The 25,956-nt window shown below is 57.4% G+C and overlaps 1 protein-coding gene and 1 long non-coding RNA gene across 6 annotated transcripts; one reads left to right on the top strand and one right to left on the bottom strand.

The window, feature by feature from the left end:
- Positions 1-86: 86 nt before the first annotated feature.
- CAPN10 (calpain 10) lies at positions 87-21,095 on the bottom strand. Of its 5 annotated transcripts, XR_004371247.2 has the most exons (14): positions 20,757-21,090; positions 18,383-18,514; positions 16,977-17,173; positions 15,841-16,058; positions 13,971-14,112; positions 13,307-13,473; positions 12,618-12,898; positions 11,409-11,611; positions 10,971-11,232; positions 9,825-10,024; positions 9,515-9,560; positions 8,898-9,261; positions 2,457-5,574; positions 87-1,635 (listed from the first exon to the last, which is right to left on the bottom strand). XR_004371247.2 is itself a non-coding variant. In XM_032761851.2 (12 exons), the coding sequence occupies exons 1-12, from the start codon at positions 20,895-20,897 to the stop codon at positions 9,232-9,234; spliced, it is 2,019 nt and encodes a 672-aa protein (XP_032617742.1). In that variant the 5' UTR covers positions 20,898-21,090; the 3' UTR covers positions 8,806-9,231. The 5 variants fall into 5 exon arrangements, 4 of the variants coding, with proteins under 4 accessions (XP_032617742.1, XP_058292621.1, XP_058292618.1 ...); XM_032761851.2 differs by lacking the exons at positions 87-1,635; positions 2,457-5,574 and having other exon boundaries at positions 8,806-9,261; XM_058436638.1 differs by lacking the exons at positions 87-1,635; positions 2,457-5,574; positions 8,898-9,261; positions 9,515-9,560 and having other exon boundaries at positions 9,830-10,024; positions 10,971-11,063; positions 20,757-21,094.
- Positions 21,096-21,188: 93 nt separating this feature from the next.
- LOC131383108 (uncharacterized) lies at positions 21,189-24,958 on the top strand. Its single transcript, XR_009212877.1, has 2 exons — positions 21,189-21,550; positions 21,963-24,958. It is a non-coding gene; the product is annotated as an uncharacterized LOC131383108 (long non-coding RNA).
- The last annotated feature ends 998 nt before the right edge of the window (positions 24,959-25,956 follow it).

Here is a 25,956-nt window from a genome sequence, read left to right on the forward strand (position 1 = left end):
GCTACTTGGGAAGCTGAGGTGGGAGGATCGCTTGAGCCCAGGAGTTTGAAGCTACAGTGAACTAAGATTGCATCACTGTACTCCAGCCTGGGCAACAGAGTGAGCTCCTGTTTCAATTTAAAAACAAAAAAGAGAAGAAGAAGAAAGAAGAAAGAGGAGGAGGAGGAGGAGGAGGAGGAGGAGAAAGAAGAAAAAGAAAATCCTAAGGCAGAAGAAAAAGAAGAGGAGGAAGGCGGGGGGTCAGGAGAAAAAGAAAATCCTAAGGCATTTACCAGAATAGAACAAAAGAAGCAAAAAACACTATGAATTAATAAATGCATTATCAAGGTTACAGGATACAAGATTAATATACCAAAAAATGCATTTCTATATATTAGCAAAAAACAACTGGAAAATAAAACTAAAGATACAATACCATTTACAAGCACTGGAAAACAAAGTACCTAGGCACAAGTGGGAAACGTGTATGCTTAAAGTTACAAAATATTGCTGGGAGAAATTAAAGAAGATCTAAATAAATGGACAGGGTTCAGCATAGTGGCTCAAGCCTATAATCCCAGCACTCTGGGATGCCAAGGTGGGTGGATTGTTGGAGTCCAGGAGTTCGAGACTAGCCTGGGCAACATAGTGAAACCCTGTTTCTACTAAAAAACAAAAATGCAAAAAATTAGCCAGGTGTGGTGATCTGTGCTTGTAGTCCCAGCTATTTGGGAGGCTAAGGTGGGAGAATCACCTGAGCCCAGGAGGTTAAGGCTACAGTTAGCTGAAATCCTGCCACTGGACTTCAGCCTGGACAAACAGAGTGAGATCCTATCTCAAAAATAAATAAATAAATAAACAAATTTTTAAAAATTAAAAATAAATAAATGGATGGGTATACCATGTTCATAGATTGAAATGTCAGTCCTCCTCATATTCATCTATGTGATCAATCCAATCAAGCATTAAGCATCATGCCCTATTGGTTTTGCTTCCTGGGTATATGTCAACACTAGCCTATTCTCTTCTCCATCACCTCCCACCTAACCCAGGACACCACCTTAATGTCTGCAACAACTTTTTAGTTGGTCCTTTACTTCCAATTCATCCTCGAGACTTCAGCCAGAGAAAGATTTCAAACATATGTATGTTAGGCCCTGCTTTAAACTACGTAGTGGCTCCTAATTGCCCATGAGATAAGACTCATGCTCCTTAAACAACACTTAAGGCCCCTGCTTACAACTCCAGCCTCAGCTCTTGACGTGTTCTCCAAGCCCACTCCCCGCACTGCAGGCACAGAGAGCTTCTTTCCATTCCCTGAGGGTGCCCAGCCCCTCTCCTGCCCTTGGCTGACCCTCAGCTGGTCAAGGAATACCCCCCATGCCACTCTCACCTGTTCTATGAACCCCCTGTCTGAGTCAATGGATTACCTTTGTGCAGACGGTCCTCCCTAATGGATCATGCATGCCACGGGAGCAGGGGTGAAGAATGTCATGGCCACATCCACAGCTATCAGCAGTGTGCCTGCCACCCCACACGTGTGCTTAGGAGGCACCAGGATGGAGGGAGAGTGGGCAGCAAGATGGTGGACAGTGATGTGTCCATGCTTTTGATGTCCTCACAGGGCTTGGAGGAGGAGCAAGGAACCCATGTCAGCTGCAATACAAGAGACAGGCACACAATGCCACAGTGCCCAATGTCACGCCCATCCAGGCCCCAGCCCAAGCCTGGCTGCTCCACCCCTGGCAGATTCATAAAGGGACCAGGTGTCCCAGGCAGCTAAGGTGGGCCCAGTCTGAGCCTTGACCTAGGTAAGGGACACTGCACATGCCCCTGACTAAACCTGCTAAACCTGGTACCATGTTCCCTGGGACCCCTGAGTGAGTGTTGTGGTCCCAGCCGAGATCTGAGGCAGTGCTGACTATGTGGACACTGGCTACACCTGCTGGGGATTAGACAGGAATGGCCGGGTTCGGGGGGCAGCACTAACCGGATGGCCTGCACACTATGGCCAGAGCCCTGCAGCCATGGTCTGAGCTCCCCAGGATGCTACAGAGAGCCGAGAGCTCCTGAGATTCCCAGGCCAGCCTGCCCACCAAAGCCTTTCCTCCAAAGCAGAAAAGACCCTTCTCCTGACGAAGCGGCCATGTCCAGGGCTTCGTGTTGGGATCAAAAGGCCCCAAATTATCCCCAGGAATAAAATGATTCTTCCACTAGTTTCGAAAGGCAGCAAAACTAGCTTAAGTCTGGTAAAAATTAGGTGAAAACAAACAAACAAAAAAACAGCAAAACCAAATGAAGACTCCAAGGGACAGTGAGCAAGGCGCGACCATGAAGAAAGCACGAGCCCAGAGCTCCGGTCGGAACACCTCGGCCCGAGCCTGGCCAGCTGCATCCTGTGTCCTGCCCGGGCAGCCCTGCCCCAACCAGCCCTCTCCCCGACTACTGATCTCAGGACACAGGAGCTCCACACTCACCCCAGAAGCTCTGCTGCCCCCAAGGCTGGCCCAAGCCTGGAGGACTGTGAAAGAGAAGACGGCGGAATCAGGACTGGGTAGGACACGGCTCCACCAAGGAGTCACCAACTGCCGTGCTTGGAGCTGGAAGTGACAACGGGAAGGAACCTAGGCAGGTGGTGTGGGACAAAGTCCACAGGAAAGGCCAGGAAGGAGGTGCTCTCATGGGACACACCCAGTCCTGCCCGTCCGGATCTGCCAGGGCCGCCCTTTGTCCCTTCCCACCATGGTGAGGAGACGGTCTTCAGCCCACACGCCCCGCTCTGCAGGCCCACAGTACCACCAGGGACCCCAGAGCCCTGGACCCCATGGAAAGGCCAGACCCTGCCTTCAAGCATTCCGGAGAGTTCTGGGTGCCTTGCCAGGGCTGGCGTTGGGGAGATAGGATTTTATTTTTCAGGGTGGCTCTCGTTTGCTAGGACACAGGCCACTGGGGACTCAGCATTTGTGTAAGAGATGGGCCCTTCTATGGATGACACATTTATGTCCCGAAACTCACATACTGAAGTCCTCATCTCCAAGGTGAGGAGTGAAAAGGTGGGGACCTCTGGTAGGTGATGAGGTCATGAAGGCAGAGGCGTCACGAATGGGATGAGTGCCCATATAAAACAGGCCCCAGCGAGTCCCCTTGCCCTTTCACCACGTCAGGACACAGAGAGAAGGTGCTGTCTCTGGACCAGGAAGCAGGTCCTCACCAGGCACCAGGTCTTCCAGTGCCTCAATCTTGGACTTGCAGCCTCCGGAACAAAGAGCAACGCATTTCCACTGTTTATGAGCTGCCCAGGCTATGGTGCTTCGTTACAGCAGCCCAAAGGAACTCAAAGAGGGGCCCCGCCAAGGCACTCAAGCAGGTGCAATGCCAGAAGACCCAGGAAATCTTACAGGGGTGAGGAAACTCTTTGGCTTTCTCTATTTTCACGTAAACCAGCAGCCTTGCAGCAAAACAAGTGGTCAATAGGAGACTGACTGCTTGGCAGACAGCCGAGAGAGGCCGGAGAGGGCAGGAAGTGGACAGTGGCTGCCAGCTCCAGAGCACCCCTAGAGGCCCCTGGGTGACACAGGCAGGGGAGCCTCACGGAGATCCAGGAGCAGGCATGCTGGCGGTGGTGCTGATGACAAGCTTACTGATGGTCAGGCAGCGCTATCGGCTCTGAGGCTGAGAGGGGACTGAGGGTTTCTAGATGGCCTTCACCCGTAAGCAGAGCTGTGCGAGGAGCCCATCCAGGCTGGCAGCGGCCGCTGCAGAGTCCACCCCAGCAGACGCTGAGACAGAAATGTCACTGGGTGGCCTGTGGCCACTGGCCCAGAAAGCAGGAAAAGCCCCACAGCGCCTCACCCCCCTGCTTGCCTTCCTTCTCTCCTGACACCCCAGGAGTCTCCCCCAAGCTGCCAGGCCAGTGGTGCATCTCCCCGCAGGTGTTCCCAGGGTTATGGTCCACACAGCCACTGCTGAGAGGGTGCAGCCAGCAATGAGGAAATACGCTGGCCAGCAGGTGTGAGCCAGGGCGGGAGCCCCAAGGGAAGGCCCATGGCTGGGCTGTGGGCAGCGTTCTTGGGGGCAGCCTTGTCCAGGGATGCCACGGGGTAGCCTGCCTGGGGAGGCTGAGCCAGGCAGGGCACAAAGGCCAGGCATTTCAGCCAGGTGGGAGCACCCCAGCCACTGACACTCCAGGCTTCTCCCTCACGAACCCCACCTCCTCCACCTTCCCTCCGAAATATCTTGCACCCAAATTCTATGTCTGCCTCTGCTTCTGGAGAATCCAACCCCCACTGGAGAAGAGTCACTAATTTGGGATTTGGAACTGGGTCACTCACGGCCCATGGGCAATGAGGACCCATCACTGGTCAGGGGAGATAGCTGGCACCTGGCACAAGGTGGTCGTCCTGTCCAGTCCAGTTGTGAAACTGGTTCCAGTGTCCACTGGGAAAGTTGGGGAAGGGGGTGTGCTGGGGGGCCCAGCTGCTGTTTGATGAATGCACAGACATGAGGGGCCTCCAAGGAGGAAGCAAATAAGGCGCAGGTGGCTGAGGCCTCACTGAGGTGCCCTGGCTGGAGTTTGGAGAAGCTGGGCGGGGTTGCAGCACTCCCAGTTCCTGATCAACACCTAGCCAACGCCAAGGACACATCTGGGGAACCCAGGACCGTGGGCAGGGAGGAGGCAGTGTGTGGTGCCTGAAGGTTCCACTCTCCAGCCTCTTAGGAAGCTTCTGAGCCTGCAGAGATGCAGCCCACCCCTCGCTCCACCCCCGTCAGGCCCTGGCCCCCCTTGGGCGCTAGGGCCCTGACCAAGTGAAGTGTCAGCAACATCCAGTGACCAGGGAGTGGGCTGCGGGCCCGGCCAGCTCGGGGCACGGGAGGAGGCTGCAGGCCCAGCCAGCTGGGGACGGGAGGCAGGAGCACTGGTAGGACTGGGTGCTGAGGCGCCTGATAGGGAAGCTGGAGACCTAACAGCAGTGTCCCGAGACACAGGGTTTGACACCCTGGCAAGGCCCCTGGAGATAGAGCAAACCTGGAGGTTCCTAGCAGCACACACAACACTTCCACTTTTGCTGGGCAGGATGGAGATGCCACAGCCGCTGTGGCTGGTGGAGGGTGGGCGTAGGCGTGCGTGTGGTGGGAGCTGCCAAGCACTGGTTCCCTGGGAAGACCAACGTCACACGGCTCACCTGTGCCATGCTGGTTAACGGGGAGTGGCAGCTGTGCCGCAGGAGGCTGGCAGGAGTGGTGCCGGTGCCACAGGAGACTGGCGGGAGTGGCGGCGGTGCCACAGGAAGCTGGTGGCAGGAACCACCATCACAGGGTTGGGCTCGCCGAGGGCGGAGGGCATCAGACCTCTAAACAGCAGAGGCCAGGAGACAATCATGAACACGGCTGAAGGGCGCCAAGGGGCCTGCCTGCAGGGCTTATGGGATAGCGACAGAGCAAGGCAGGGCTGCCAGCAAGGGCCACACTCAGGTGGAGCCAGCAGAGGGGTCCAGGAGGGCTGAGGGTGATCGCTCCGATAGAGCCCCACTTGGGCCCACACTGCCCGAGTCGGTTTTCAGCCCAGGTATCTGCTGATCGAAGAGGTGGCCAGGCCTGCAAGATGAACACTCCCCACATCAGCAAGTGTGTGTGACAAGGACTTCCCCCGGGACTATGTGCACCGGGAGGGAATGTCCAGGCATCTGGGAGACACTGAGCACACAGGCCCTGAGCTGACATTGGTCCCCAAGAGTCACTAGGGCTCCATGACAGTGGGACACATGACAGGCAGTTAATAATGGAGTCCTGCCCAGGACTAGCTCACATGAGCCCACAGGGCCTACAGACCCACCCGGGGCCAGGTCCTGGTCTCTGAGCCTGTGACACCTGGGGAGCGACCCGGGGATTGACACCTAGGGAGCGACCAATATCTTCGTTGCATCTTTGGGGTAGAGATGGCCATGGGAAGGCCAAGAGGGACACTGGAAGGCCAAGACTGTCCCCTCCTGCCCGGGTCCCAGAGCAGCCGTGGTATGCGGAGAGAGGGTGGTGGCCCTGCTGTCTCTCCATTTGGTTCAGTGTGGCCCTGTGGGGTGGGATTCCTGGAGGGCCACATGGCGAGTGCACACACGGCCGAGGGGCGGCCCAGTGCAGCAGGCCCTGGAGGCCCAGGTACCCGGGGTTGGCCATCCACTGGACGAATACGTCACGGAAGATCAGAAGCTGCTCACATTCCTATGAAATTTGTATGGAATAGACATAGGCATTTGCCGTTTTTCCTGGGGCCTCTGCCGGAATACAGGACAGAGACCCAGCTGGCCGGACGCCCTGAAGAGCACCGCACTGACCCACGACCTTGACAACAGGGTGCTGAAGGAGTCGGAGCAGGAGGCAGCCCGGGACAAACAACGCCAGGCCGGGGCCTTCTGCACCGGAAATGTTTAGGTTGGCTAGGGGTTAGAGGCCTGCCAGACATCCCCTCCAACTGCGTCTGGAACCTCCCATCAGAAGCAAGCACAAGGCCTCAGGGGTCTCCACAGGCTCTGGAGGGAGCGTTTTCCACACCCAGGAACATGGTTCCAGCTGGTAGACCAAATGGGCAAGGCAGCCAGGTCGAGTGGAGCCAATCCACACTGGGGAGATGATGGGCGCCAGCCACGGCCCCTAGAGTCACAGAACCTTGCGCTTTCGAGGCCTCCTGTCAGGCGGTAGCCTGGGACACGGGAAGCAGGTCCTGGCTGTGGACTTTGGGCAGAGCTGCCCAGCAGGAGGGTGTGGCCGCCACCTTCAGGGCCTGCCTCGGGGACAGTGGCTCCTGAGCGCCCGGGGGAGGGATGCTCAACGTAAGGGCCTGGCCGGCCCAGGGGGGGCCCTGCAGGCAGCATTTGCTCCAGAACTTCGCGGGGTTCCCATCAGTCTATCCCGACATGGACACAGCCCCTGCCTTCCTGTCTTCCTTTCATAGGCACTGTCCCTGAGAAATACCCTGACCCCAACTGTCCCACCTCAACCTGCACCATCAGGCGCCCTGCACAGGACCTGTCCACCCACAAACCCAGGATCTAGGGCAGCTCTGACCCAGCTCGAGCCTCTGGCTTGGGCACTGCCCTGCGGGGTATTTCTTTGGTGAGCAGCCCCTCAGTGTTCGCCCTGAGTTCCTGCACCCCAATAGGCGGCACCACTGGCTTCATCGGAAGTCAGCACAGAAGCCAGCGGATGAGGAAGATCTGTGGCAGGCTCTGCATGCAGGGAGACGGAGCCCCATCCTGCTGCTCAGGAATCCGTGTCCGAAGATGCCGAGAACACAACTGCCATAGCCACTGCTGCTGGAGGGCCATTGAACCAGCAAGCAGAGGGGCTCATGGGGCAGGGGCCAGGGCAGTTTCCTGTGGGTGAGTCAGGAGGGTGGCTTGACGTGGCCAGGGCGTGGAGAGGGGGGACAGAGGCACAGGTCCCAGTGGGAACACAGACACCAGGACTCCAGAGACGGTCGTGATCGGGCAGCAAGGCCCAAATCGGGCTCACTGGGTGCTATGGTTTGGATTTGTGTCCCCACCCAAATCTCATGTCGAATTATAATCCCCAGTGCTGGAGGGTCCTGGTGGGAGATGACTGGATCATGGGAGCAGATATCCTCCTTGCTGTTTTGGTGATAGTGAGTTCTCCTGAGATCTGGTCGTTTAAAAGTGCACAGCACCTCCCCTTCGCTCTCTTCCTCCTTCTCCAGACACCTGCAGACTGCCTGCTTTCCCTCTGCCATGATTCTAAGTTTCCTGAGGCCTCCCCTGCCGTGCTTCCTGTACGGTCTTCGGAACTGAGGCAATTAAACCTCTTTTCTTTATAAATTACCAGTCTCAGAGAGTTGTTTATAGCAATGTGAAAAAGGACCAATACACGGGGTCTCCCCAGGCACGAAGGGACTCAGGAAGCAAATGGAATTTAAAAAGGATTAGTGGTGGGGTTGGTGGTCATGCCTGCAATCTTAGTGCTTTGGGAGGCGAAGACAGCAAGATCGCTGAGGCAAGCCTAGGCAACCATATAATGAGACCCCTAAGTATTCAAAAATTAAAAGACTAACCAGGCATGGCGGTGTGCGCCTGTTTTCCTACCCACCTGGGTGGCCGAAGAGGGAGGATCACCTGAGCCCAGGAGGTCGAGGCTGCAGTGAGCTATGATCATGCCACTGCACTCCAGCCTGAGCAACAGAGCAAGACCCTGTCTCTAAAACAAAAGGGCTTGGTGACAGCCCTCCTCACCCATGTCTGGAACTGTCTTCTGCACTGTTCAGTGACACTACAGCTCTCATTGCAGCATTTGGTGTGAGGGACGAGGGAGAGAGGCCTGGGGAAATAAGTAACCCTAGGACACCGCGCAGGTGAACTCTGGCTGAAGGCAGAGGAGCCGTCCAGATCCAAGGATCCCTGTCCCCGCGAACCTGGGGTTCCTCCCTCTGCAGGAGCTCCCATTCTAAGACCCTTTTCTGAGACGTCCTTCTTCACCACAGCCTTTGCAGTGCCTTCGCTGGCCCTCCCCACACCTCACTCCCCAGTCTATCAGTCTGCGTCCTCCAAGGCCAGGGCTTGACAACTGCCCTGGCCAGCCTCAACCTCAGCCCCCTGGCCTGGGGCATGCCCTGTGCCCGCCCCTCCAAACTTCTCCCCTCCTCCCCACTCACCATCTCCTCCTGAAACCTGCCCTGCCTGGGTTGGCTCTGCCCACCTCCCAGGCCCCCAGCCCCTCCAGAGGCCATCTTCATCCTCACCATCTCGGCAGGCACCCAGCCCTCCCCACAGCCTGCTCAGCAAGAGCAGGCACAGCCTGGAGCTACTTGGAGCAAGACTGATCTGCAAATCCTCAATGCTCATGTTTATTTATAAAGTTACACCCTAAAAGTGATTCAAACAATAAATAGTTATAAAGAAGATCTGTTGCCCTACCCTCTGGGTATGAGGCCTCCGTGCGGAGTCAGCAGAGGAGGATCTGGGAGGGATCTTGGGAAGCTCTGGGATCCTGGGGTCTCTGCCATCTCAGTGGTACGACAGAAGCCACCTAGCTTCCTGCCCTTCCTGCAGCACCAGCTCGCCCCCAGGGCTGTGTCTCTCCTGATGGAGGCTTCCCGTGGACCCCTAGGCCACAGCCCCCTGGCAGGGCTGGGAGGCAGGCCAAGACTCAGGACTAGCCCCCACAGTGCAAGGCTGGCCGGCCCAGCTGGTGGGAACCTGTCAGGCCCTTGGGCTCCAGTCACGTGAGCTGGCACAGGGGGCCACCCTGTTAGGTTTTCATCACTGCCATGACAGAGACCTGCAAGGACAGATGAGGGGCCCGGGCAGCGGTAGCACTCGCCCCTTCTCGCACCCCACCCCGAGCACAGCCAGGGAATGGGACGCAGCCTCAGCTCCCCCTGCCCTTTGAGGCACCGCCCGGGGCTCTCACAGGAAGAGTCAAGGGCACCTCACGTCCCAGGCAGAAACCACCTGCCTGAGGGTGCAGGTAGACCCTAGGCCACCAGGCAGCCCCAGGCAGGTGAGCCAGGCTGGTGGGGCTGCATACACACCTCCTGGAGGAACTGGCCCAGCATCTCCTGGCTGTGAATGGATGGCCTGTGGAGAGACACCAGGTCACCGCTCCCAGACTGCACTTGTCACATGAGGGGCTGTGTGCTCCTGGCCCACCTCCCACTAGACTCTCCTCCCAGGCTCAGACCAGCAAGGAAGGGTCCCCAGGCAGGCAGGACAGCCCTGGTCTGCCAGGACAGGTAGGAGCTTGAGGGTGCGAGGCAGGCAGGAGACGTGAGGGGACGGGAGAGCACTAAGACTCCAGGACCCCAGCCTCCAGCTGGCCGCCCCCAAGTCCCAGAGACCCACCTGTCAATCCTGGTTGCGATGGTCACTGTGAAGGCCCCCTCTGTGTCCGGCAGGTAGGTGGAGGGCACGACCTTGTAGGTGCCCGCAGGCAGGAGGCAGAGCCGGCTCACCTCCTGGGCGTAGCGATGCGGCACGCAGCTCAGCAGTGGCTCCTGCAGCAGCAGTGGGGGTGCGTCCTGGCTCCTTCCACCCTCTGGGACCTGAGGAAAGCGCGGGCTCAGACTGAGGGGGCCAGCCTTGGGGTAGGGGTTCAGCCCAGGGCCATCTGCTCGGATGCCCTTGGCCCTCTTGAGTCACACACAGCCCCTTCTCTGAGGAGGGGCTGCCAGGCCTGGACACTGGACTCGCCTCCTCACCAAAGCCTGGCTACCCTTGCCGGAAGGTGCCGGCAGTGGGGCCCGCCTGGAGGCCTGTCGCATCATCAGGGGCTTTATTTTAACACCTTGACTACCCAGCCTGCCCCAAGGGCTCCCACTGGCCCTGGCATATGTTCTCCTCAGAGCTCCAGGGGACCTAAGCCGGCGGCCCAGGGCAAACAGCAAGGGTCCGAGGGCCCCCAGGCAGCCCACTGTGAACCGAGGGTCACAGTGCCTTCCTCGTCAGGGCCCCTGCATTCCAGGGGACACATGTCTGCGGAGAATGAACCTTGGGACACAGTCATTCTGAGTCAGGGTAAGTGGACAAGGGGCCGCCGGCTGAGCTCAGTGACTGTGGACTTCCTCACACCCGAGGGGCTGCCGTGGCCAGCCAGCCTGGGCCTCCTCTCCTTTCACTCCTGAGTCCATCAGCCTCCTGTGTCCCCAAGCCAGGGCTCGACCCATCCCCGCTGGTCTCAACCTCGGCCTCCTGTCCCCTCCAAACTTCTCCCTTCCTCCCCACTCACCACCTCCTCCGGAAACCTGTCCTGCCTGGGTCAGCCCTGCCCACCTCCCAGGCCCCCGGCCCTTCCAGAGGACATCTTCAGCCTCGCCTCTGTGAGGATGGAGATGGGAGAGGGCCCTGTGCGGGTTCCAGGCAGCACCTCGAAGGGCAGGGGGAGCCCAAGTGACTGAGCCCAGAGCCCTCTGTTGGGACAATGGAGGCCAAGATGCACATTCTCTGAGGGCCCCTTCTGCTCCCCCTCCCTCCCTGGGGCAAGGAGCTTGCCTGGAAGATATGGAAGCCGATGGGGTGGAACTCGGTGTCACTGGGCCGGCAGTGCTGATGCAGAGTGATGCGGACGCAGCGGGGGCCAGGGCCCTCGGGGACCGAGAAGGGGAAGCAGGGGTTGATGGGGTATGAGGCAAAGTTCCTGCTGCCCCCCGCCGTCTGGCCGGCTCTCCAAGAGCCCCGTAGCTGCATGGTCCCCCACTCCCCCGCAGGCAGGGCTGCCCCGGGGGCGGTGTTCTTGGCCACTGCCCTGATGGCGCTGCCAAGAAGACAAACATGGGAGGGCGCTGGCAGCAGGTTCCCGGCGGCCTCAGTTCCCACATGGACACCTGCCAACCACAGAGGGAAAGTGCCCAAATCCTGCCTTGGAAGGGCCTGGGGTCCTCCAGAGGCTGCGGCCTCGGAGAGCCAGCAGCACCGCGCGGTTCCTCTCACCTAAGGGAGACTGGCCCGGTAGAGAAGACTCGGAGCAGGAACTCCCCCGGTGCGTCCTTGAGGAAGGTGCTGGGGACAGCCAGGTAGTAGCCCGGTGAGAGCTCGCAACGCAGGTGGACCTCCCGGTCGTATGCATGGCACGCGGTGCCAGCCACGGGGGGCGTGGACAGGACCCTAGGCAGATTGACCCGCCGCTTCTCCACCTGTGAGCACGGGCAGGAGGCTCAGCGCAGAGGAGCGGCCGGGGTCAGACGCCCTGGCCTTGGCCTCCCTGCTCCAAGCACAAGGGCCTCTGGAGTTGACAGACGAAAGTGCCAAGGCCCGTCAGCGCCCTCCACCCTCTCAGGGGCCAGCTAGAGATGCCCACCAACCCCAGGCTTCACTTGGCCCCGGGGCCAGTATCTGTCCCAGACCCGAGCCTGCGAGTCCTCCCTGTAGCTGGGGCCCACAAAGGCACTGGGGCCCAGGCAACCTGGGGGCTGCCGGACAGTGGGCCTTCCAGCAACTGCTTTTGCAAGAGGAAAGGAACATCATGTGGGCCACATCCATGAAAGGACAGGGAACAGTGTGGTGCCAAGTGTCACACCCTGTCAAGACACACAAGATGAAAACCCAGCCCCTGAGCAAGCAGCCGGCATACCCTCGACCCACACTCAGGCCCTTTGCCCTCAGGCGCCCCCATCTGTTCTTCCAGGAAACAACACATTTTGTGAACCAGTGGTTGAACCTGGGACTGCCGGGGCCTCAGAGCAATCCCATGAGATACATGTCAGGACCCCGTCTTGCAGGGGAAGAGACTGAGGGAGGCGGGGAGAGGATGTGTGCCAGGTCACAAGCTGCAGAGCTGGGACTTGCCCTGACAGGTTCTCAGCCAGTGGCTCTACCTCCTTGCCTCAGAAAGGCACAGCGCTGCCAGGAGCCCCCGGGCCCAGGCCCCTCCTGCGGGTCTTGCCCTGGTTGCAGACTCTGCTGCTTTCCTTTGGCCAACGAGGCACACGGCAAGGCAGAAGGACCTGCAGTCTCAGGTCAGAGCCGGGTCTGGAAGCACCAGCAGACGTCAACCCCGTGCAACAGCCCAAGGAGGGGGAGATTGGTGGGGCCCGTGGCAGAGCCACATGTGTCCCGGCAGAGCCAGTCCTAGAACCCAGACCTCCATGGGCCTCCACGCTACCTGCCGAACCGAGCGTGAGCCAGGCGGGGCTGAGTTACCTTCCAGAGGTGCAGGCCCACAGCCTGGTAGTGCTTGCCTGGGATGCTCACCGGGCTCCACGAAGTATGACTGTCACCCACCAGTGCCCGGGCCCGGCCTGCCCAGTCCGCCGCGTGCAGCCTGGATCTCTGCAGGACGGCAATGTACACCTCACTCGGTTCTGAGACCCGCAGCCAGAATTTGGGGTTGCTGGGAAAGCCGCTGTTGTTCCGGCAGCCTCCTGCTGACTGCCCCTTGACCCAGGCCCCAGGCAGCGCCCGAGTGTGGCAGAGCAGCTTCTCTAGTGAGAAAACACCAGGCATCAGCAGTGGGACACGGCTCCTCGCTGGCCTCCCGCCACGGTGGCGTCATGAACCCTGGCAGGGTCTAAGCAGCAGCTACGGCCACAGACAGAGCCAGCCCCTCCCACAAGCCTACCTTCCTCCCGGCCCCTGGGACAGAATCGTCACCCTCCTCCCGGCCCCTGGGACAGAATCGTCACCCTCCTCCCGGTCCCTGGGACAGAATCATCACCCTCCTCCCGGTCCCTGGGACAGAATCGTCACCCTCCTCCCGGTCCCTTGACAGAATCATCTCTCCACAATGAAGAGAAGCAAACTGGGCCTGGGCAGGGGGAACCTGGGCACCTGCCCAGCCTCCTCACTTCGGCAGGCAGAGCACATGCCCAGCACAGCCCCTCGGGCACTACCTGTGTAGAGGCTCTGCAGGTGGCCAGCCTCCGTGACCGGGTAGCCAATGGTGAGCTCGTCAAACTCCCTGAGGAACTCTTCCTCCTCCACCCAGAACTCCCCTTCCTGGAGCTGGGACAGGAGCTCAGATGCTACCGCTGCATCTACCTGGCTCCACCCTTCACCCCTGGAAGAAACCTCATCTCAGCAGAAGCCCCTTCTGAGAACTGGTAGCGTCAACTGGCCGGCAGGCTGGGGGGAAGCCTGGAGGGGACCCAGAGAGCCTTGAGTTCCTGCCAGCGCCCCCGTGCCCCAGCTCTGCAGCCCCTCCCACACCCGAAGCGGCTCTGCAGCACAGGGCCTTCTGGGCAGCGGCCACCCCCTGGAGCCCTCTCTTTTCCCAGAGGAACTTCACGCCTCTGGACGCATCTTCCCAGGACTGCTGCCCGAGCCCGTGATGATGTCTGCCCTATCGAAACCCCAGGCCTAAGGGCCACCTTGGTCCTAGGCCTCCCAAGGATTGTCTGGAGCCAAGACAAGCATGGTGTCACAAGAGCAGGGGCTCAGGGGCCTTGCTGGAGACGGCCAAGTATGGTCCTGACAGCTGAAGGTGACCAGGACACAGGCCAGACTGGCACTGGGCCCCCCTCCCGACAGCAGCATGGTCCAGGCCCCAGCACTCACCCCTCTCTCCAGAGCCCCTGCCAGCACCGCCGGCCCCAGGGGTTCTGGATCCTCAGCAGCAGGATGCTCTGGCCCACTTGACCCTGGAGCTCCTGCAGGTCCGAGACAATGAAGGCATGGAACTCCCCCAGCTCCCGGGCACCTGCATGAGGAATGGCTCGGGCACAGGCAGGAAGGGCACCATGGAGTCCCAAACTGACAAGGACACACAGGCCTCTGTCTCCTCCTCTGGAGATGCTCCAGCCCACCTGACTATGGCTACACGGGAGACCCCAGATCCCCATGGACCACGGGAGCTCCTTTCTTAGCAGCTGTGGCCCGGCAGCTCAGGAGCATCTCCAGGAGCAAGCACACGGGGCCTGACTCGGCTGCCATCCGGGTCTGGTGCTGGCTAAGTCATCCCCCGTACCCGTCTGTGCACAATGCCTGGCGCAGCACCAGTTCTCAAACACGCCACACAGATGCATCTGCAACTGCCAAGAACCTAGAGAGTGTTTCTCTTGGCAAAGCCTGCTAGAGGCAGGACATTCAGATAGCGCCCTGGCTAGAAGCCCACTGGAGGCATGGAGGCCCGGGGGGGCAACAGCTCCACCTGGCCAGAGACCTTGAGACAGATGGGCATAGAAAAGAAAGAGCCAAACAGAGAGGAAGGCCGCATCTGTGGCGGGGCAACGGTCTAGAGAGGAGGGTCTCCTGGAAGGACTTCAGTCTCGCCCACGCCGCGGCCCCTTGCCACCTCAGCAGGCTCCAGTGCACCTCCAGTCAGTGCCAGCTGCCATCTCTCTCTGCCTGGGGGCTTTCTCTAAAGCCTGAAGTGCTAGGACTTAGCCCTACCCCACCCTGGAGCACCCAAAACCAACAGCTCCCCGAGCTAATGCCCACGAGAGCAGCGCCCTCACTCCCAGGTGGGAGGCTCTGAGGCCAGCGTCCTTCCTGGCACCACAGTGGGGCTGGCGGGGAGTACACACCCTCCAGGCGCTCTGAACCTCTCAATGTCCTCCTGAATATCATCTCAGGGTCTGCTTATGGGGGACCCAGACCAAGGTCTATGACAACCTGTTTCAGTTTATTGTGATATCCACATTCTTTAACCAATATTTTTAAAATAATCCTAAGTATGAAAAAAATGATAAAGATGTTCATTGATACTACTTATAATTATATAAAACCAGAGAGATCTTAATAACTACATCAGGAGAATGATTAAGAGACTGTGGCAACCCCGCTCACGAGGCGAACATTTGATAGGGCGTGTGTGGCAGTGTGAGAAGTGGTGCGGAATGGAACGTGTAAACTGCGCGTGCTCACGGGAAACTGAGAGCGCACTCAAAAGTCACAAGCGGTTCTGTCTAAGTGATTTTTTTTCTTCATTTTTTGTAGAGATGAGATCTTGCTATGTTGCCCAGGCGGGTCTCTTGAACTCCTGGGCTCCAGCGATACTCCCGCCTAAGCCTCCCAGTTTTGGGATTACAGGTGTGAGCCACCACACCTGGCCCCTTTCATTTTGTGGAAACAAACCGTTTTTAACGAACGCATCTATCACTAAAATAAAAAAACAGGTTTTGATTTTGCCAGGTTGCCAGCTGGGCCAGGGATGGCACAGACAGTGGGCTTTGATTCGGTGCCACCTCTTCCTGCCTTGCCCTAGCGGAAAGGACTGGTCAGGGGAGAGAAGGGCCACGTCCCTCTGGAAGAGGACAGTAGGGGAAGGTCACAAACCAGGACACCACCCTTGAGAACAAGCTTACTTCTTCCCACTTAGTCCTGACAGGGCTGTGTAGCCAGTCACATAAAAAGCTACGGTGTGCCTGAGGCCTGACAGTGAGGGGCACGCTGGCTGCAGCCCTCCCATGCTGGCCACGTGCCTCACCTGCTCTGGGGTTGAGCACGGAGCAGCTGATCAGACACTGGTCCTTTAGGTGGAGCAGCTGCCGACAAGTCCTGTGCTCCCAGCGGCCCAGCCTGTCCTGCTGGCCTCCGCTTCCTGCTACGCCCTTCAGGTTCCATCTTTCTGCCAGGCCACCTGTCAGGTCCACCAGGGCATCCGCCACCTGCCCTGCCCACAGGTGCTCGTAGGACCCATGGACCCTAGGGGACACAATCACCGTGAGAGTGAGCCTCTGGCATTGAGCATGGCCCCCTCTCCGATTCCCATGGTCTGTAGCACCCCAAATCGTCCAACCGCTGCCTCAACCCCACCTCTTTACTCCCCTCTGCCTTCTTCCTCATCCTCACCAAGTCAAGGCTTAGCCTCACCTTCGAACAGCTTACTTCCCAGCAAGCGTGAGCGCCCTGCAGTCCTCTGCCCACATACAGAAACTATCTGGCCTCCGGCGTGGGCACAGGAGCAGGGCAGGAGGGGTGGAAGCTATGGATGCCCACATCCCTCGCCTCTCAAGCTCCAACCCTGCTTTTCCTAAAACAGCCCTTGGGACGGAAGGGCTCACTGGGCACTGATGTCACCAGCCAGCCTTCCCATGTTCACCAGCTTCCCTGCCTGCCTGTCGGTCCAGTTGCCTTTGGCAAGAAGACAAATGTATTCTAAGAGAGAAGGCTATTCAATTACCACTCATGGTGAGGGTCCTGGTCCTGAGCCAGCACCATGATACACAAGTGTTGATATGCTGGGGTGGCCTCATTCCTCCCCAACGACTACACAGTGAGTCTGCCTGTCCCAACCATTCCACAACAAATATAAAGAAGCATCTTTCTTGCTGGGGCCGATAAAACAAGGAGGACGGCACACATGTTCTCTGTGGAGGACGACTCCACGCTGGGCTTTGGAACAAGGGAAGGGAAAGGAGGCAATGGGCAAACCACAGGCCCAAAAGAAGAATCTCTGCACCTGGCCAGTCAGCCTGACTCACAGAATGAGCTGCCAGACCCTCAGAACTGAAGGGGGACTCTGCAGCCCAGAGTGAGCAGAGACCCTCCCAGGGCAGCCCATGGTAGTGGCAGCTCCCCCACTTGCCCCAGGCCAGGCCCTTCAGCCCCCAGCACACGCACTTGGCGTAGACCTTTTCCAGTAAGGGGAGCCAGAACACATCCTCCCTCTGGCAGCGGGAGAAACAGAGTCTCCCTGCAAGGCACGGCAGGCGGTCATCTGTGGTCACCTCCACCCAGCGTCCAAACTGCCAAATGCGACAGGTGAAGGAGCCCTGGTACTCCTCGTCGGCCCAGCTCGGCTGTCCTGGAGGAATGACCTGCCATGCACAGGGAGAAGCAAAAGGCGAGTGTGACATAAGCACCACCCGGCACTGCTCCAGTGTCCTGGCCGCGGTGTGGCCACAGCTCAGCGCTCCACAGGCATCGCGGTCTGCAGAGAACTCCACGGCACACCTGGATGTCGGCGCCTGCACAGGGCTGCATCACCACACATGAAATTAACAGACCTCTCATTGCAAAACTTAAGGACCACACAGAGGGAGCCACATATCCCGGGATACACTCTGCTGCCCTCACTAAAAGCATCTGACCTGAAGCCAAAACAAATGTGACATTCAAGGGCATGAGTGACCCAGTTCTTGACTGAGCTGGCTGCAAGCAACACGTCACCACAGCCCCTCCTGCTGCTGGGAGCCTGACGCCCCGACACTGGGCCAGCTGCTTGCACCCACTGCGTTCACCGCAGGGCTCCTTCAGGGGTAAGCATTCTGACCCAGCATCGGGGGAGTGCAGGCTGGGCACCAGGTGCCTGGTGCAGTCCTGGCCCTGCCACCTAATGGCCAGAAACACAATGGCAGTGGTTTTAGCATTCTTGTTTAAAAAAAAAGTCAAAGCTGGCAAGACCATGAGTCTGAAAGCCAGTGACTGTGACATGCTTACCATGGGGCCTGGGACATGAGTGAAACTCTGAATGAGGTCACACTGTCAATGCCGCTGCATTAATCATCAACACTTAGCAACGAGCCAAGCATAAAACTGTGAACACTCCCAGGTAAGGAAAACCTGAGAAGGCTTCTCCTCCCAGAGTATCTGTCTACCCACAGAAACAGGTTTAATAACCTTTTGCAAGCTTATATTCAAAACCTGTAAGAAAATCAGCCAGCTAGCTGAGGAGAGATCTGAAGCAGAGGCTGCCAGCCAGCCCCATCCTCCTGTGAGCTGGCACATTTGTCTCTTTATTCTAAATGTGGTGATCTGACTCCATGGAGTCCGGGGGTCAGGAGAGCACAGAGCACGGTGAACCTCCCTGATGGAGCCTTCTGGCGAGGCCAAGGCACCCCCTCCTGCAGCAGAGGGAGAGTGCAGTCCTCAGTCTCTGCCTTGGAACGCTCCTGCTTTCCCCCAACACAGCAGGAGATCCGGCTGCAGCACAGCTCTGCTTTCACAAGGGCTCCTGGTACTCAGCAGGCCGGAGAAACGCGAAAAGAAACCGGCTCCAGGACAAACACAGAGAAGGGACCCTGCACCTGGTCCAGGAGGTGCCTGCTCTTCTGCAGCGCGGCGCAGGCACACAGGAACCAGCAATCCCCCAGCAGCCCCTGCTTCACCTGCCCTTCCCGTGGGTCATCTGGAAACAACCGGGGTGTGGCACAAATCTCCTGAAATACAGAAAGTTGCCCAGAGTTAGATCATGCCTACTGCGGAATCCTTCAAACTAAGAACGCAAGGCTCTAGATGACAGGAGTTGGGGTGGAGCTTTTCCGATCTTCAGTGTTACCCAAAAAGGGATAGGAAGGTGGTTTCCTGCAGCGGGTGTCCTTCAGCTCCTGGCTTCAAATCCCCCTGTCCAGCTTAATTCTGGGGTGCCTTCCTTCCTTACTGGAAAAATCCCAAACTCTACCAAGCTCCTTCTCAAAACCGCTAAATGTTGGTTTAGAAAAGTTTCACTTTTCACTCATGCTGGTAAATCTCAAATGTGTCCTCCATCCTGCTGGAAATCTTACTGTTTCTCTAGCAGGCTCCATTTCCCACATCCCCTAACTATCATATACCTTCCCCTTTCTCCCTGTCTACTCAAAACATCCACACTGCCTTTGCCCACCCCTCTGAGCTTCGACCTTGCCCCCTGCTTCTGGACCTGACCCTGTCTCCTGCCCTCAGTGCCTGGGCTCCTCTCACAACTCCTTCCCTTCCAGCTCCCCGGACAGAATCCCACCCCCATGTTCTTTAAGACATTATCCCTCAGCACCATAGTCTCCTTCAGGCTTCTCTTCATTACAACCTTCTTGAAAGAGCCGCCATGCCCACTGCCTGCTTCCCATTCACTCTCCACGCAGGCTCCTCTAGCTTCTGAGACAATCATGGCCCCTAAACTGCCTCGATCAATGTTGCTGTCACCTCTATGTAATCAAACCCATTGGGCTTCTCTTGGTCCCAACTCTCTTTCCCAACTACTCAGCAGCATTCACAACAGCAGAACAGCTGTCTGCTGCCCCTGAGGTGGTCCCCACTCAGCTTCAGTGAGGCCGCATGCTCCCCGGTGTCCTCTCCCTCACTGCCTGCTGCTTCTCAGGTCTATCTGTCAGGGCACCTGCCTGACCCCAAGAAATGTTAGGGTTCTTCAAGGCTCAGCCCCAAGGCCCCCTTCTTCTTTACTGATACTCCCCCGAGACACTCTCCCAGGCTGTGGACCGTAAACCATCTAACATGCTCCGCCTCCCAGATGGATGCCTCTAGCCTAGATCTCCCTGCTCTGTATCCACCTGCCTCCAGGACAGCTCCACCTGAATATGTGAGAGTAAAGCCCAACTCTAGGTCACCCCCAGGCTCTGTCCCAGGACCACTATCCACCCACTTGTTCAGGACAGAAACCTAGAAGGCATGTTGATTCCTCCACTATCCTCACTCTCTATTTCAATCAGTCACTATGGCCTCTCAATCCCTGCTGCAAAGTATGTCTCAAACCAATCTACTCCAAATCCGCATCCGAACAGTCGTCAGGCCAATCTGAGCCCCTTCATCTTTCTCCAGGACCACTGCAATGGACCCTTGCATTCTTGCCCTGACAATCCACTTCCCACCCAGCAGCAAGAGTGAGCTTGTAAAAACACACATTCAAAAGAATCACTCTTCTACCAAAACCCTCTAGTGGCCTCCAGCTGCACCTAAAATCAATCTTTTAACAAAATAAAACCCAAATTCCAATGACAAGGCCCTACATGGTCTGACCCTTGCCTCCTCCCAGGCCCTTCAGTGTTGTCCAAGGAAACCAGGTGGCCTGTCAAAGCCATCTCAGGCACCAGAGCCCAGAAGTTCCAGCTCTGTTCGAAGACTGGTGGCCATCAGTTGTCTCCGCTAAGACTGCATCCACTTAGGGCAAGGTTGCTCCCTGGGCAGTCTTATTTAGCACATAAACCATTTCTAAAAATATGAACACAGCACTCGGCCAGGGGGAGGTGCCATTTTTAAGTGTTACAACTGGAAAGGCAGGTGCACAAAATCCAAAACTGAAATTCTATCACGCTTTGCTTTGTGGGCTCGGCCTAGCCGGGAGGCGCAGACACAAACGCTCTTCAGGGCAGAAGCAAACAGGTGGGGCGGGGCTTGGGGCTCTGTTAAAACGCCTCTCGCTGCGCTCTGAGCCGCCTTCTGGATTGGCGCTCTCGCAGGTGGAGGCCACGACCTAGTTTACTGTCCTTGGGGTAGCGCCGAGTCCTGCTCGTTCTGGGCGGGGGTATGAAGGAGGTACGAAAAGAGGGGCCCGGGCGCCCACTTCTGAGGAGAACAACGGCGGACCCTGCGTTCGGAGCTACCCTGGCCGCCCACCCCGCCCCGCTCCCTGCGAGGAGCGGAGTTCTCAGAAACCAGAAACGGCGCCCACCGCACCCCGCACGGCCCCACCTGGGGCCGCCTCCACGTGATGTCCTCGCGGAACTGGGCCAGCGGCGTAGACAAGTCGCAGAAGAGCGAGGAGTCCGCGGCGGGGAAGGCGGCGTCCCGGAACAGCTCCCTCGCCGGCGTCGCGCCCCGGCCCGCCCGCATCCTCGGCTCCGCGGGCTCCCATCTGCAGCCGGTAGCCTCGGGGTCGCAGCCCCGGAGAGAAGGCGAGTCAGCCGCCGCCGCCTCCGGCCCGTCCCGCCCGTTCCCCGCCCGGCCCGGCTCTCCAAGCCCGAGGGCCCCGCAAGTGCTGGACCAGGCCAGTACGCCGGCCCGCTAGTCTCCCATCGGTAACCAGGCGGCAGCCAACCGGGCGTGGGGCCTCGGGTCACGTGACAGGGCGGCCCAATCGCACTCGGGCAACGGAAAGCGCCACGGACGTCGGAGGCCCAGGGGGCGGGGCTCCCGAGTTCCGCTCTTTCGAGGACGTACGGCTGCCGGCGCTGTATTTTTTCCTTCCGGGGGCGGCGGAGCTCAGGGCTATCCCGGCCTCCGCTTATACCCGGAGGGCCGGCAGGCGTTTAGTCCTCCAGCCGGTGAGGCTCGGGCCGGGGTGTCGGGACCGCCTGAACACGCGGGCTCTGGGAGCTTCAGGGACCAGGGAGCCACCTCGGCAGTGTTGCGTCGCAGACTACAGCTCCCAGCCTGCACCGCCGCTCCCAGCATGCACCTTCCTCCCGAAACGCGTCTCTGCTTTCGGCGCTCTGCTGCGGAGGCCGTGGCCGCGGGTAGTTGGGAGGAACCGAGATTTGCGCTTGGTAAGGCAAGTTGCGAGCTGTCCAGCGCCGGTCGAGTGCCTGCCGCCGTCGTCGTCAGGCAGGGGAGAAGGGGGCCTCAACCCCTGTAGTGACAGCTGTTTGCTACCTAATAGGGCTTTTCATCCCACCGGGCCCCAGGGCCCTGGTTAGGAGCCCAGCAGGCTTAACTTCTTGCTGTGGTTCTGGAAAAGGGAGTGACCACCTGGCCCAACACCTCTCTCTGTGATGTGTTTGGGAGTTTTGGGAAATGAGACGGCTCCGAGGGAAGAGCTTGAGGGAGAGGCGTCGCAGTCGTTCGACCTTCCCGGGCCTGGGCTTTGTTTCTAGGCATTTGAGGTAGAACGCTCTGCATCTTAACTGGGGGCAGGGGAGGCGGCCAGAGCATCTCGCTGAGCGTTTTCCGATTCCCCAGATGGCCAGGCACCTGGTCCTGGTGGCTGGACAGTGACCCCGTGGACGCACGTTTACAGCTGTAGCCACTCAGTACCGCGGGGAGGTGAGGATAGTGATCCTGGGAACTGCTGGAGGATTCACCCTTGCCGCAAGAACCTGTTCCATTCCCAGGAATGAAGGCGGTCAGGCAGGGGAGGAGAAGGGAGCCTCAACTCTTCTAGTGACAGCAGTTTGCCACCTAATAGAGCTTTTCAGATTTTGTCGCCTCAGGCCATTTTACACAGCCTCGGGCTATAAAGGATGGTCACATTGAAGCTGTTTTTCTGCAGTCAGGAGCGAAAAGTCCCGGCTGTTGAAGGAGAAACTGAATCTGGTTCAGGAGTCCCAGGTTCCTCCCTCTGAGAGGCCGGGTGAGGCCTGCGTGAGTAGCAGTTGTTCAGGTGGCAGGACACTGCTGTTTTCATCCCACCTGGCCCCAGGCCCCTGATTAGGGGCCCAGAGTGCTTATGTACTTGCCTTGGTCTGGAAAAGGGAGTGACTGCATAGGCCAACACCTATGGGATGCTTCATTGCCCAGATGTTTCATATCCAGGATGCTTCATTGCCCATTCAGCACCCCCTATGGTGCTGACTCTTCCGGAAGATGTTTCTGATTCCTTGCTAGGCTGGTGGTTGCACCATAGCTGAGAGGACTCAAGAAGAGCCTGGTCTCTGCTTCACCTAGGGGTCCCGGAGGAGTAAGAAACACATGTCTTTCCTGTCCTAGGCACATATAGGTGGGTAGCAGAGCTGAGGCTGGCCGAGGATCCCGACTATCCTTTGGGAGCCTTCGTTGTGCCGCTCTCCCAGGCTGATCAGATCTGGAGAGCTAACAGCTTCCTATGGCCACATCTGTGTCCAAGGCTGGGCCCATGCCCGTAGCCAGATTGCCAGGATCTGGAAGGGGCCAAGAGACAGCTGGTGCTGGGTAAGCAGCAGCCCTGTGTCAACCTGCCCCCACTATTACCCCATGCTGTGATTTGCGTGTGGTCTGCCCCTGCCCAAACTGGTATTGAAACTTGAGCCCCAATGTGGCAGTGTTGGGAGGTGGCGCCTAGTAGGAGGAGTTTGGGTAATAGGGGTGGATCCCTCATAGACAGGTTAGTGCCCTGTGTGGAGGGGTGAGTTCCCATGAGAGCTGGTTAGAGAGTCAGCCTTCCTGGGGTCCTCTCTTGCTTCCTCTCTCGCCATATTGCCACGTAATCTCTTTGTGCATACCTCTCCCCTTCCACTTGCTGCCATGAGTTGAAGTAGCATGAGGCCCTCACCAGGTGCAGCTGCCCAATCTTGAAATTTCCACCAGAATTTTGAGCCAAATAAACCTGTTTTGCTTTTTTAAAAAAATAAATTGCCCAGCCTCGGCCAGGCGCGGTGGCTCATGCCCGTAATCCCAGCACTTTGGGAGGCCGAGGCGGGTGGATCACGAGGTCAGGAGATCGAGACCATCCTGGCTAACACGGTGAAACCCCATCTCTACTAAAAATACAAACAAATTAGCCGGGCATGGTGGCAGGCACCTGTAGTCCCAGCTACTCGGGAGGCTGAGGCAGGAGAATGGCGTGAACCTGGGAGGCAGAGCTTGCAGTGAGCCCAGATCGCACCACTGCACTCCAGCCTGGAAAACAGAGCGAGACTCCGTCTCTAAATAAATAAATAAATAAACAAACAAACAAACAAACCCAACCTCAGGTATAGCAGCGTGAAACAGACTAAGACATTCCACATGCCCTGTGGTCCACTACCCCAGGGTGCAAAGATGTTCCCTCAGCCATGAAGATCGACATTCCCCCCTGGCTCCTGGAATATCTGGAGGGATTGTAAGCAGCTTGGGTTGGTGAGATAAGGAGTTTGGGGGGCAGCTGGTTCGTGACCCTGGCCGCCTCAACTGCAGGCTCTTGGTCTGAAGTACTGTAATTAAAGTATGAGAGCCTCGGGGCCCTCACTTCAAGGAGGGAACAGCATCCCCATGCCTCAGCGTTTGAGGATTGTAGGAAGATGAGAGTCCTTCAGGTGGGACTAGTTCCCACCATGACCCCACTTCCGGCCAGTGGACTGAAATACATCTGACCACTTACTTCTCAGGTTCCTGGGTGTTGAGGAGCCCTATAGAATCAACCCTATCTGCCTCCTCTCATCCTGCCACTCCTCTTGTTCTGTCTGGATGACTGCCCTTGTTTTTCAAGGGAATGTTCCCTGTCCTCCTCAGCCAGGATCTTTTCTGAACTTGACATCTCCGTTTGTTCAGGGGGCAATAATTGGGCACTTCACTGTGCTGGTCATTGCATTCTCATGGAGATGCAGAGATTAAAAATTAGTATCTTGTCCACATACTGCCCAGAGTTAGCAAGGATTGCTTTTCTGTGGATTTCTCTCAGGTCAGGTACAGTGGGGGTAGGGTCCTTCTCCCTTTTCCTAGCCTAAAGGTTCCAGCTGAATCTTCCCAAGCAGGGCTGAAACAGGAACCATTTTAGTCTTTGCTGCAACCCATGGTCAGTTCTCCAAGAAAAGTGAAGAGGGTTCCACCTGAGGCAGCCCTCAAGGGCTCAGAGGGCCAAAACACATGGACAACGTGTTGAGACACTGAGTTTGTGTGATCCTCACACATCTCAGCAGTAGGTATTTCTGCCTCATTTTACCGATGAGGAACCTGAGCTTCAAAGGGAAGAGGTGACAGCTCAGGACCACACAGCTGTAGGTAGGAGGCAGGAAAATAGGGTCTGGGTGCAGGGAACATAGGCTGATTCACACTTCAGTTATGACAGGAAATATCTTCTCCATAGGGCATGGGCCAAGCAAATGACTTTGTAACTTCATCCTCTCCATCTACATAACGCGTGCCCCAAGTGACCAGTGGAATCATCTAGAGGGTATTTAAACTCTCAAAAATTCTATAACAGGGCTTTTGTGCTCCTGTGCTCAGGCCCACTCCCACACGGTGGAGTGTACTTTCATTTTGAATAAATTCCTTCATTCCTTCTTTGCTCTCTGTGTGTGTTTTGTCCAATTCTTTATTTAAGACGCCAAGAGCCTGGACATCCTCCAGTGTTAACAGTAGGACACATCAACTCCTTAGCGTTGGGGCAGCCAGCATAAAAGCAGGCTGACCTCCGCCCTCTTCATTCACTGCAACATGAGGAATGGATTCTTTGTTGGCAATATTTTAGGTTGAGCTATTTTTCTCATTATAATACATGCTTAGTAAACAGAGTGGGAATAAATATGGTACATGCTCCTTATAGGAATTTTTGTCCTGACTGTTGGTATGAAGTGGTTTTGTGTTCTTCAATTTTATGAGGATTATGCAGATAATTTGCACAGTTGACTAGTTATCCGAGGTGAGCATATTTCGGATGTGGGCTATTTTCTGCATTGTGGGTGTTGTATTCCCTCCACATTGTGGAATTTTTCTGTTTGCTCATTCATTTGGAACAAAGAGAGGTTTATCTGGGCCTGGCTGGATGGGTGAGTGGGTGGTAGTGATCTCCTTAGCACTCTGCCTGTGCCTGTTAAAAGCCCCTCAGATCTGTGCTGGGCCTGGCCGCTCTGTAGACACCCTTGCCAAGCTCCACCTTTAGCTGGCATGTCCCTGCTCTTGGGCTTCTGTCTGACCAGGTGATTATTCTGAGAGATGGGGGAGCGGGGGGAGACTAACAACTGACATCAGATTCCTCTTAGTAAAAGGACAGTCTTTGTTAGGGAAAACACCTTGGTGTGTGCTTGAGTTAGAGCCCTGAGGGCATGGCTAGTTGAGGTGGCTTAGCTTGCAGGGTGTGAAGGTCTGATGGGAAGGGAAGAGAGATGTGGGGGAGAAAATGGCTAAAGAAATGAGGCTGAGTTGCGGGGTTGGGGGCAGATGAAGGGCCATGGAGGGGACCCCTGGAGGGTAGAATGCACGCCATGTTGAGAATGAGGATGCCTTGATTGGAACTTTTTTTTTTTTTTATCCTCCACGACCTAATATCCCCAAGTGCATT

The sequence above is a fragment of the Hylobates moloch genome, unplaced genomic scaffold (genome assembly GCF_009828535.3).
Source record: "Hylobates moloch isolate HMO894 unplaced genomic scaffold, HMol_V3 SCAFFOLD_1, whole genome shotgun sequence".
NCBI lineage: Eukaryota > Metazoa > Chordata > Mammalia > Primates > Hylobatidae > Hylobates > Hylobates moloch.